A 12,683-nucleotide genomic window follows, 5' to 3' on the forward strand; every position below is an offset into this window, starting at 1 on the left:
ATTTCATAGGTTACACAAAAAGAAAACTTTCCCTTAACACTAGGAGATCTGTCAGTCACCACCTTAACCAGTGTGGTACACCTATGTGGTATTCTTGCCAGAAATGTTTGATGTGACTCTGATCATGAGTGAACAATTAGGAACATCCACAATGTGGGACAATGTATAAGACGACTGGTCTTTTCTAAAATTAAAGTTAAAGGAAAAGGAGTAGAAAGGGTTATTCTAGAATACAAGACTAAAGAGTTGTGAATTTTGGATCATGAATTAAAAAAACCACTTTTTAGTTAAAGGCTTCTTGGGATAATCAGAGAAATTTGAATATGTTATCTTCTTACATGTGATAATCATATTGTGGCTATGTAAAAGTATGTTCTTAAGGAGATACATACTGAAGAAAATAGGGTTAAAGGTCATGATGTCCGCAACTTTTAAGTGGTTCAGCAAAAAAAAAAAAAAAATGTCTGAAAGAGAAAGCAAATAAGTAAAATGTTAACAATAAAAAGAAATGAAAGAAACCAGTCTCGTGAGCCATATTTTTTGTTCCAGGGCTGTCTGTTCTTTATTTGATAGCTCAGATGTCTAAACCAATTTGCACTAACTTGCTATGTTGATATAAAATAGGACTCTACGACATGTCCCTTTATGTTATATTATTTGCAGCAGGTTTAGGAAATTGTGCCTGATTAACTGGCAACCCTAATTCATCATATTATTAATCAGAGCAAAAAATTTTTTTGAAAGATTACTGCATCAGCTTTCCGGTTTAGAGGACGGCTTCAAGGCCTAAAGGAGTCCATGAGCACTGGACTAGATAGAGGCAAGATTACTTGGGTTTTAACCCCAGGTCTGATATTAAGGGGGTTGTAAAATCTAAGTCAAGTCATTTTAAGGAGTTTCTATGCCCATGAGTACTCCTTAGAAAGTAGAGGGCAAAGGTCACTTTTTCTTTCACATTTAAGTTTCACCTAGAAAATAAGGGTGATAAATCATCTCCAAAGTCTCTTACAGCTCTGACACTGTCATTATCTTTTAATTCACGTAAATTATAAAACAAGTTGTGAACAGGTACTACCTAAAAGCCTGATAATAAAGGAAATATAACTGAAATAAATTACAGAAATTCATCAAGATTTAAAAGGTTCTCTAAAGCTGAGCCCTTACTATCTTTTTTTTCCCCTTACTATCTTTTAATTCTAGGATTTCTTCTATCAAAGTAGACAGCTGAGTTGTAAAAATAAAATTTTTCATTTAACTTTTACATCAGATTACATTTTTAAATCTTTTAGTAATGCGTAAAGGGAAACGTTTAAGTAATTCATCCTCGAAAATTAGCAGATCAGATAAGGTGTGTTGGCCCTGGTATTCTCTCTAGAGACAATTTTTCAGTAAAGGAGGTTCTCCTGCTTGTCAGCTCAAGGTCAAGGCGTGGTGCCTTTCAGTCTAACTCACTATCCCAAAACAAGACCCCGATTCTCCAGATCTGACGATGGCTTAGAGCCTAGAATTCCGACCCTCGTCCAGTGACACGGTTCCGAGGAAGTCCCAAACCCGCTCTCGGTGCGCGCTGCCCGGTTCCGCAGCCCCCCACGGCCCCAAGTACAAGAGGCGGCCTCCTTCAGAGACCCTGCCACCTTTCCCCGAGCGTTGCCGGCCGCCCCCCGCCTGGGAACCCAAGATTCTGTGGACAGAGAAAAGAGACCATACTTAAGGATAGACTCGCATCCGACACCAAAAGAGGCTGGGGGGCTGCGTTGCCAGTCGACTCTTGGGGAGGGGGGCGGAGGGTTTGGGTCAGGGCGGGCGCCTCAGCCGCTGGATGAAAGAGAACACGTGGGAATGGCGATGTCAAATGGCTCTTATACCCTTCGCCGCCGATTCGTTATAATGCCGGAAACTCTAGAGGAAAGAGTAAGTATCATAAACGAATTTTTAAATACCAAGATAATTAATTTTTACTCTCTTCTTAGAAAAAATTCTATATTTCTGACTTTCTCGCCAATATCAACACGAATCTGTCGAAACTTTTTGTAAAACTACTTAATCCCGCGTCCCTAACGGTCTCCAGGAGCATTACTGTAAACAGTCCCTAATAACAAGAATGGTATATAACCAGCTAGGTCGGGAGTTCTTCAGATCCTGGATGAGACTCGGGTGTTATTCAGAGCTTTAAATCTTGTGGGGCAATGTACTTACTACTGCTTTTAATAAAACAAAAAATTCACACCTGTTTTAAGCGTTTCACGCCGGCAGTTTGTTTCCACCCGGAGAGGGATGGAGAAGCACCCTTAGCTTTTTGGTTGGAGGATTTGGATTATTTCATGGCGCGCATGCGTGTTGTGTTTGAAGGGCGTGTTTAAAGGGAAGTAGGTGTTGACCAGCGGGCAACTGAACTTGTCTGATTAGACCTGTGACTCCGCAGTTACCGGGCTTTTGGGAGACCTGGAAGGGTGAATTTAGGTGTCTGATGATTGCTTCTGAAGGGGTGTGTAAGGCTCTTTGGTTAAAGAAAGCTATTAAGCTTCTTGTGCGGGTGATTTTGGGGAAAAAAAATAGCATTTCGTTTTGTCTGCTTGACTACCCTCTCAAATTTTAAATTGCATCCGCATCTGGTTTCCTTTGTACTGCGGTCTCTCCGGCAGTACTCTAGGGGAGTGCTCTGTGTTATTATTATTGCTTATGTGGCCGTTCTCTTGTCATCCTCACTTTCAGATTCATTGGCGTGGTGCATTAATAGACTGAGTGGGATTAATGGGTAAATACGTTCTAGTGGGATTGATGGGTATATCAATCCTGGGTTAAAGGCCAGATTGAAATTTCTAGCTTTGTGGATAGTCTGTTTAGGCATTATGTAAAAGCTGATGATTGCATGTTTCAAAATCACGTGAAATTCACGTTTTCTTTATCATCCTTCTCCTTCATTTTTTCTCCCCTACCCCTGGCCCCCGTAAATCCTCATAGCGGTGAAAATTTTGTTCTGAAGTTTTATGGACCCAGAAGAAAATTCTGTTTAGAACTGTGGGACTAGGTTTGTTACCAGTAATATGAAAGGCTCAGAGTTTTGCCTGGAAAAGAAAAAAAAGGTTAAAGTACCAGCGAGGAGACTTCGTGAGATAGTTTCTCCAACTCAAGGAGATAATTTGGCTTTGCTGAAAGATGAGTTGTCCCGTGTTCCTCCAGCGTTGTCTGCAAATAAACGTCTTCCTGTTAGAACTGGGAAGAGCTTGAATGGAACGTTATGTGGTATGTGATTCCAAATAGTTTCAACCAGTTTTCTATTTTGTAAATCTTTAGTCTTTATTTTCATTTCGTTTTATGTGTGTCTGTTTCAAAACTGAGAGGATTTTTAATGTTTAAATTCCTAAATACAAGATATGTCTCACTTGTACAGTCGTTAGGAAAGTGACCCCTTTTCCTGGGAAAATGGCCAGGCGGGTACAGTCTATATCAAATCATATTCAATAGATGGAATGAATTAAAAAAATTTCGTATTTTATTTTTCCTTTGTGTATATTTTTGGCACACTATTCTTGTCCATATCTGTGATGGACACACTTAACTAGTGTGATGTGCTTTTCACCAGCAGGGCTGGCTTTTTACCTTCTGTTTGGATAACGCTATACAGTTTGGAATCGTAGAAAAGCACAATTTCTGCCTTTTGATGGCATCCACCATCCAATTCAATTCACTTGTCTGAGCTCCCTGGAAGTAAAGATAACATGTTGCTTTACCCACTTCACTGGTAATCAGATTAATGAATATAAGTGCAAAAAAGAAAAGAATAAAGTAGTTTTTATAGTGCTACTTTTGGCAGTTTCAGCATAACCTAGGCCTGCTGTTTAATTAGGCTTTTATATCATGTGTGTTTTCTTCTTGGCAAGTGATTGCACACATAGTTTGTTCTAATTCAATAGTGTAACTTCATTGTATAGCTTTTTTTACTTATCTCATTCGATTATCAGTTCTGAGCCCTTACTTTCCAAAATATCAGATGTGACAACCTTCATCGGCATATATATAAGTACATTTTTAAGCTTTTTGCATGAAGATTGGCTTCCAGTTTAGGTCTTGCATTAATATGGAATTTATAGTTCTTGAATTATGCTTATACAGTTTCTAAAGGAAACATTCTAGTTTAAAACTCACTAACATTGATTCTTTTTTTTTGTTAGGTTCATCAGACTTAACTTCTGCCAGAAATTATCAGCAGCCTCCAGTAGAAAATCCCACTGTGTCAGAAAGTGTAAGCAAAAGAATTCTTAATTATGTTCATGTTAAAATTTTAAGAATTGTCAAATAAGGCTTTTTAAAATTTTGATTAGCAATAGGCCTTGTTTTTATTTAAAGTTCACTTACCAAAGACATATTTTTACAAACTGCTAGGTAAAGGTAAAGGAGCTGTAACAACAGAATTTAAAAAAAGTGAAGTGTGAATTTATTCTAACTATTCTAAAGCCTTTTGTGGGCTTTTTTTTTTTTTTTTTGAGAGGTATTTAAAAGCTAATAACATGAAATTCTCATCTTAACATCATTTTTTATTTATAATGCTGAAAATATTTGTTTATAAATATGTTTGGTCACACAATTTAATTAGACTTTGACCACTTACCATGATATTGGCTATATATTGTGAATTTAACAAGTAAACTAAAAATGGTATTGAAGCTATTTACTTATGAACTTTGTCAACAATTCATCACAAAAAGGTATAATTATGTGCTGTACTTGGTCTCTGAATAAATGCCTAGCCTTTGGATTGATGTTTTTTATTTCTTTTTTGAGGAGGCTTTATTTTTAAAGATTAATGGTATTTTTAATTATATTATTTAAATAATTTCTCAAGTGTATGGATATGTTATTATTGTATAATAGAACATAAAAGGGTGATCTTTGGAAGATCATCAGGCAGGATTCCATTAGATTTAATATGGGCTAACAGCTTATTTTGTGTAGACTTATCTAATATAAAATATACCTGCAAAGCAAACCTAGTTCTTTATCATTTTACCATGAACACAAACTGCAGCCTTTTTGCATTACGTGTTTATTTCATAAGGGCTAAGATTATATTCTCTATTGACTTGACCATGCTATTTTAAAGAGAAAATGAAAGAAGTTTGTGTTCAATTTGCTCATATTTATATTTGCTCCTCTTCATACTTGTTTCTTCCTACTACTGGAGGATAAGAGATATCTTTTCCTACTATAAGGAGCAAATCCTTATACATGTGCAGAAAGAAAACAAAACCTTAAAATCACTATAGAAAATTCAAAAAGAAGGAAAAAAGAAATTCCACCATTATATAAAATCAAGTACTGTTAACATTTTGAGTTTTTTTTCTATGTGTATGTATATTTTATGAAATGGGACTATTTTATAACTAAGTAATATTAAAGTTGTTGCGTGTCATTGATTTTTTTTCTTAGGAGCTTTTAATAAATTCACAGAATTTCAGTGTATGTATATACCATAGTTTTTATATTCATATTCCTATTATTTGACATTGAGGTTTTTTCCCCTGAAATTTTTATACTATGTACAACCAGGTAATGAACATTCTGGTTTGTATCTGAGCTCACTTTCTTATATTAATTTCTAGGTGTAAAATTATTAACTAAAAGAATATGCACATTTTTTGTAATATTTCTAAATTGCCACCAGAGAAACTGTATCAGTATGTATTCTCCAGCAAGGTCATGAGTAGAATTAGTGGATTTCCCTCCATCTTCATTTATATGAAGCATTAAAATTAAACAAACAAACATAAAGTTTGCTGTTTTGATAGGTGAAAAAGGCATCACATTGTTTGATTTTGTATTTCTTTTATTATTAGTGAAGGGGAAATTTTTTTCATTTATATTGCCACCCGTATTTATTCTCTTGTGAACACATATTTATGTGCTGTGCTTTTTCTTACTGTTTTGTGGGACTTCTTTGATTTCCCAGATGCATTCCACTGTATTGTTCGTCTCATTGGCTTTTTTTAGGAATTTAACACCTATTATCAGCAGATAGCTTGTATCAGTTTTTGTTTATTATTTTTTATTTTCTATTTAATGATTTAACAGGGGGAGAAATGTGTGCCTGAGGAAGGTAAAGCAATGTTAAATGAACCAAGTACTTAAAATGTCATGGTGTCTTAGCAGTGACTAGAATTTTAGAAGTGAAGTCCTGGGGTACACATGTGAGCAGAAATCTGTTTGGCAGTAGTTGTCATGTCTATAGAGAAGTCTTACGAGACAAGATTATAGCTCAGTGACAAAGAATACTGTGAAAATTAATTTCTGGTGTAGTGCTGTGGATTGGACATCCTTATAAACTACATTTGTCTCACAGTGAATCATGTTTTTACGTTTAACTATAGCCATTGAAATGTTACATGGGTTGCTGTGCTGAAAGTAGCAAATTGGGATTTCAATCTGAATTTCATGACCATGCTTGCTTGTTCATTTTCCCATTCATTCACTGTCTGACAGCTCATTACTCATTCAACAAATCTTTGAGTAGCTTCAAGGTACCTAAGCATGGTGGTGCTGGAATTAAGTATATAAATAAACAAATAGTTGTGTCCTCCCAGGACACAGTAGTCACATAGGCTAGTAAATGGTACTTAATAAATAATGAATCATAAAGTGGATTTATGCCTTTCATTTCTTCCTTTCATATCCTGAAGAATTTTTCTAAAGATGCTGCAGTGCAAGTGTTGCCTTTGAATAAAATGGAAGAGAACAACAGGCAAAAAGGTAAAAGGACAGATTTATTAATTTTTTTGGGTAAAATACCCATATTGTAAAATTTACCATTTTTACCATTTTTAACTGGCATTAGGTATATTCATGTTGTGAAACTATCACCACCGTCCATCTCCAGAACTTTTCATCTTCCCCAACCAAAACTCTATTCTCATTATATACTAACTCTATTCCCCTTCCCACCATTCTGCTTCCTGTCTCTATATATTCCATTATACCTCCATATGTGTGGAATCGTATAGTGTTTTGTCCTTTAGTGATTGATTTATTTCACTTTGTATGTCTTCATGGTTCATTTATGTTGTAATATGTAAGAATTTGGGCTTCCAAGGTGGTGCTGGTGGTAAAGAGCGTGTCTGCTAGTACAGGAGACATAGAGATGTGGGTTCAATCCCTGGGTCAGGAAGATCCCCTGAAGAAGGGCATGGCAACCCACTCCAGTATTCTTGCCTGGAGAATCCCATGGACAGAGGAGCCTGGTGGGCTACAGTCCATAGCGTCACAAAGAGTCAGACACAATTGAAGTGACTTAGCACACGTGTAAGAATTTCTTTGGTAAGGATAGAATTTTAGAGTTTTAGATATTCATTGATTTTTTTTTAAGGTATTTATTAAACAGCCTTACAGTTTTTTCTTGTTTTCATTTTTAATTCATTTTTCCTTCCAAGTTAAGCTACTAATGAAATCTCTGAAGTCCAGAAAATGATTTGTGATGGTAAAGGTAATTTTATTATTGCCAACTTATTGCATAGTTTGATATTTGATACTTGATTATAAATGCTGAATAGGCTTTGGTAAGGTAATAGATTAAAAATATGCTTTGAAAAAGTGTATTTAATAACATTTTAAATGTAGTTGGTTTTGTTTTCAGCTAAGCAGTGTTCTCATTAGAGTTTGAACAAATGTCTCTAATTTGGCCCCAAGTGTTTCTACACAATTTTATTCTTACAGTCTTGAGTTATGACTATTATTACTCAAGTCACTTAATTTGTTTCTTGTCTTTTTAAATTGAGATATCATATTGCTGAATTTCCAAACATTTTTTTAATTAAAATTTTTTCTTTGAGTAGCTTATCAAAATGTAATACATTTCCAGGAATCTAAAGTATATTTTTGCGTTTTTATTTTGCAGCAAATGACATCTTTATTTCTCAGTACACTATGGGACAGAAAGATGCTCTAAGAGAAGTTTTAAAACAAAAGTAAGTTTCATTTACAGAAAATAGGCGAGGTACTTCTTGTGTTTCTTTAAAATCAGCTTTGTTTATGCTTTGCACCGAGGGGGAAAAGTTGTTTTTTTCCAATATGTGAAATATATGAGTGTGATAATATGTATAAAGCATTTTTCATGATGCTGGGCATGTATAAAATACTCAATGGCTGTTAACAGTTAAGAGGTATTGTTGTAAGCACTTTATGTTCATTAACTCATTTAATTTTTTCAAAATCCAATAATATAGATTACACTACCATCCCAATTTTACAGAATCCCTGTCTTATAGATGAGGAAACTGAGGCACAAAGGGATTGATTTTCTTGAAGTCATTGAGCAAGTATTCACTGGGTTGGAATTTAAACCCAAGTAGTCTGTCTAAAGAGTCCTCTCTTAGTCACTTCCCTATACTACTCATAGCAGTGGTCACATATATGACCACATACATAATACTGCTTACTGAACAAGGACATTTAGACTTTTTCTTAATCTCTGCTTAAGATTTGAAAAAGGGACAAGCTTAGCATCTGAGTGGAGTGAAGGAAAACTGGCTATTACTCTATCTAAATGCTTCCTTCCAGTTTTATCTTTACTGCCAATGAAATACAGAATCAACCCTGACAACAACACTGTGCTAAACATGAAAGAATGTATCACCAGGGGTATTTTAAAAAGTCATTAGTGGGGTGGAATGAGATTTATGTCCCTGTGGTAAATGTATTCTACTCCTGGACCAGAGCTCTACAACTGCTAAAGTAAAGTTTATTCTTTTTTTACCTATAGTTATTCATAATATACATATTATACTCTGGGAAACACTAACAAAGTAAATACTACCTCAAAACCACAAGGCCCTGGAAGAGGGCATGGCAACCCACTCTAGTATTCTTGCCTGGAGAATCCCCATGGACAGAAGCGCCTGGCAGACTTCAGTCCATGGGGTCGCAAAGAATTGGACATGACTGAGTGACTAAGCATAGCACAGCAAACCACAAGGAGTGTGATCTGAGCCAGCCAGAGTTTCACAGCTGGTTGTTTGGCTTAATGGTGTTTTTCCTTTTGACATTTGATCAGCCTCCAGTTCCCAGTATGTGATAGGTGATTAGGAGGAGAATTTGGATGGTAAGTTGTATCCTGGAGTTTGTAAATATATAAGAAAAGGCATAAGTAAGGATATGATGGAGGGGCAGTCTCCCGAATTCTGTACATAAACTAAAAATTTCAGATTACATCTAATTCATTGGAGAAAAAGTGATTACCATTTCCATCCAACTGACCCCAGGTAGAAGTGACTACTTGCAACCACAATATGGGCTTTATCAACTTGCCTTCAAGTCAAAACTCTCAGATCCAAGAGGGAGAAGTTGTTCATAAACAAGTGGATAGTGAGAAGTAACTGTGACTACTTCCTCCTACTTGTTCACAGTAGGTCTCTCCCCATTTCAGGATGAACAAACAGAATTGAAAAAGAAAAACTAGGAAGGGCTTTTGAGAAGGTTATTGCAGTGTAGAGAATGGTTGAGTCAGAACCATAAAAATGACTCTCATATTGGGTTAAAAGATAGTCTAACTGTGTGTCTAGAGAAATTTTGCTGTAGTCAGTGTCACTTGATTTTCTTTTTTTTCTTTTGAGAACGGCAGATGGAATTTGGCAAAGTGATTCTAAAATTTACTTGAAAGGGTACACAGTTGAGAATGTATGCACATACTGTTATGAATACATACATGTAGAATACACACAGTGGAGAATGGCTAATTTTGGAGAAACAAAAATGGGATGATGGAGAATCTGCCCTATTTGATGTTAAAATATGCAGTAAAGTTGTAAAAAAGGTAATTGACTGGATGGAGCCTTTGAGGAATGACGAGTCTGTCTGGAGCATCTAGAACAGGGTAGAATGACCTTTCCTGTGGCTGGAGAGGTAAGCAGGGTTATGAACTACACCAAAGAAGTTTGGACTTAAAGAGAAATGGCAAATCGTTTAAAAGTTTTAAAGTTTGATATATATTTCTTACAAGGCTCACTCATATAGGAAAAAATGGATTAGAAGAGGCTGGACTGAAGTCTAGAAAACCAATTGACAATGAACTTTTAGAAGATTTTTGAAAGAGATGGGTTAGATTGGTCCTGAATCCATTGGTAAGTGGTGGAATGTGAAGGTGGAAATCATGCTGGCCTGGAGAGGAGTGCACAGGTTTGGAAGATAATTTGGAGATAGAATTGACAGAATTGATGCTTAAATGTGACCATGAGGAAGGAGCTAAGGATGGATCCCAGATTTTTGGCTTGTATAAATGCATAGTCAGTAATAGTATTCATTGAAAAAGGGAGGTGTTGGGGGAATAAATTTCACTTTAGACATAGGCAAGGATTTGAGGTACCTATGAGACATCCAGGTGAAAAACGTCTGATAGCAAATTGAACCTCTGTGCCATGTGCTCAATCATGTCTGACTGTTTGTGACCCCATGGACTGAACCCCCCCAGGCTCCTCTGTTCATGGGATTCTCCAGGCAAGAATACTGGAGTGGGTTGCCATACCCTCTTCCAGGGGATCTTACCAACCCAGGGATCAGACCCACATCTGCGGTCTCTTCTGCATTGTAGGCAGATTCTTTACCCACCGAGCCATATAGAGGTCAAAGTGGCAAAAGGAGTCTAAGCTAGAAATCCATGTATACAAGTCATCTGTATGTAGATAGTAGTCTGAGCTCTGGAAGTGGTTGAATTGGCCTGGTGGGAGTGTGAGAGTGAAAAGAGATGGCTTAGGATAGAGCTGTAAGAAAACCGAATCTTTAAGAGATGTTCAGAGAAAGCAATGTGATTTCTAAATGCTACTCAGAAAGTTTATCCAGAGGTGAAGAGTGTGGTCTTAATAAAACTGAGGAAGTGAGGTTCTAAGTTTGATAGCTGCTCAGACATAAAGATAAGGACTGAAAAGTGTCCATTGAAGTGAGCAAGAGGAGGTATTAATGGCCTTCTTAAGAGGTGTTTCAGTGTAGTATTGAGACAGATGCCAGATTCAGAGGATTTAGGAATAAAAAAAGTTCTAGGAAAGACAAAAAGGAAAGGAATAGTTTATTCTAAGTGGGTGAATTATGTGCATTTGTTCTAGTTCTTTACACTGAGAGGTTCATTTGCTGCATTTAGCATTTATTAATTTGATAATAAAAAATAAAATTTTAAAGCTTATAAAGAAGTTGTTGTCTGGCCTTATAATGTTATTTTTCTTGTTGGTCAGTTTAATGTGTTAATACAGAATGAGAGATCTTAAAGGATAAATCACATTCAGACTTCAGACAGAAATTCTGAACGATAGGGATTATCTGAATTATATTTTCTTAGTACACCACTCAGACAGCTAAATGTATATTTAGCACCAACTCTTTGCTGTTTCTTACTGCTTATGTGGTACAAAAGCCCCCCACTCCAGGTTGCTTAGAGCTTAGTTGGGGAGAGAATAGGTACATAGATGGAGGAATGCATGATTAGAGCTGTGAGAGGAAACATTCAATACATTGTTAATTTTGTTAACATGTTACTTTTGTTAAATGTGTATTCTGTGAAAGTGAAAGTCGCTCAGTTGTGTATGACTCTTTGTGACCCCATGGACTTTTCAGTCCATGGAATTCTCCAGGCCAGAATACTGGAGTGGGTAGCCTTTCCCTTCTCCAGGGGATCTTCCCAACCCAGGCATTGAACCCAGGTCTCCCGCACTGCAGGCGGATTCTTTACCAATTGAGCCTCAAGGGAAGCCATTTAAACCGCAGGATGGCTGACTATCAAGCCTCAATTGTATGGTATTGGAAGTAAGTATTGTATTAGTCCCTCAGTCATTTCTGACTCTGTGCAACCGCACGGACTGTATCTTGCCAGGCTTCTCTGTCCATGGAATTCTCCAGACAAGGATACTGGAGTAGGTAGCCATCCCCTTTTCCAGTGATCTTCCTGACCCAGGGATCAAACCTGGATCTCCTGCACTGTGGGTAGATTCTTTACCATCTGACCCATCAGGGAAGTCCATTGAAAGTAAATGAAGAGAAATTAATGAATGGAGAGATCAAGAGGAAGTGTTATAAGAACAGGCTTATTTATTTTTTTGGCTGTGCCATTTGGCATGCAGGATCTTAGTTCCCAGGGTTGAACCCACGTTCCCCGCATTGGAAACTTGGAGTCCTAACCACTGGACCACCAGGGAGTCCCCAAGAACAGGCTTATTGAAAAGGTAAGAGTTTTGTTGAATCTTGGGAAGAAGGTTAGAGCAAGTTGGGTGAAGAAGATTGAGAGAACATAGTGAAAAGAGCCTGGAGTCACCTGTGAGAGTAGTGTGGTGTCGTCAGTGAGGGCAGTGTAGCTGGGGAGAGGTGGTTTGAGGGGAAACAAGGTTCAGTGTATGTTGGACCCCTAGGGGAGGGCCAGAGGATGGAGTAAGCGGAATGCCAAATAGGGAATTAGCCTGTAAGGAATGATTGTAGATTTTTGAATGGTGAAATCTGTGTGAAAGGTTTTTAAGCAAATAGAAACCGAAAGAAATAGTTGGCAAGAGATGATGGTTTTGTACTAGAGCAGAATTACGAAGGGAGAAGTGCTGCTTTGAGAGAAAAAGCCTGATGCCATGGGAAGATCTGTGGGCATTGGCCTTATCTTGGCTACTTACTAGTTCTATGACGTGATCGGGTAAATTACATTATCTCTGTGGACTTCAGTTTCTTCCTTT

General features: G+C 37.0%; 1 protein-coding gene across 8 annotated transcripts in view; it reads left to right on the forward strand.

Moving 5' to 3' along the window:
* Positions 1–1,842: 1,842 nt before the first annotated feature.
* KIAA0586 (KIAA0586 ortholog) overlaps positions 1,843–12,683 on the forward strand; it is a 119,981-nt gene continuing 109,140 nt past the window's right edge. For 6 of the 8 annotated variants that reach the window (XR_011488325.1, XM_070469404.1, XM_070469406.1 and 3 more), the window contains exons 1-5: positions 2,350–2,485; positions 2,962–3,243; positions 4,173–4,243; positions 6,675–6,744; positions 7,886–7,955. Coding sequence is in view for 7 of the 8 variants with exons in the window: in XM_070469404.1 (XP_070325505.1) it covers positions 3,045–3,243; positions 4,173–4,243; positions 6,675–6,744; positions 7,886–7,955 (410 nt within the window). In the remaining variant the exon portion in view is untranslated. Of the gene's footprint in view, positions 1,912–2,349; positions 2,486–2,961; positions 3,244–4,172; positions 4,244–6,674; positions 6,745–7,885; positions 7,956–12,683 lie in introns of those variants that run through there. The other 2 variants (XM_070469405.1, XM_070469412.1) reach the window with 2 other exon arrangements.

Source organism: Odocoileus virginianus, chromosome 6 (assembly GCF_023699985.2).
Source record: "Odocoileus virginianus isolate 20LAN1187 ecotype Illinois chromosome 6, Ovbor_1.2, whole genome shotgun sequence".
NCBI lineage: Eukaryota > Metazoa > Chordata > Mammalia > Artiodactyla > Cervidae > Odocoileus > Odocoileus virginianus.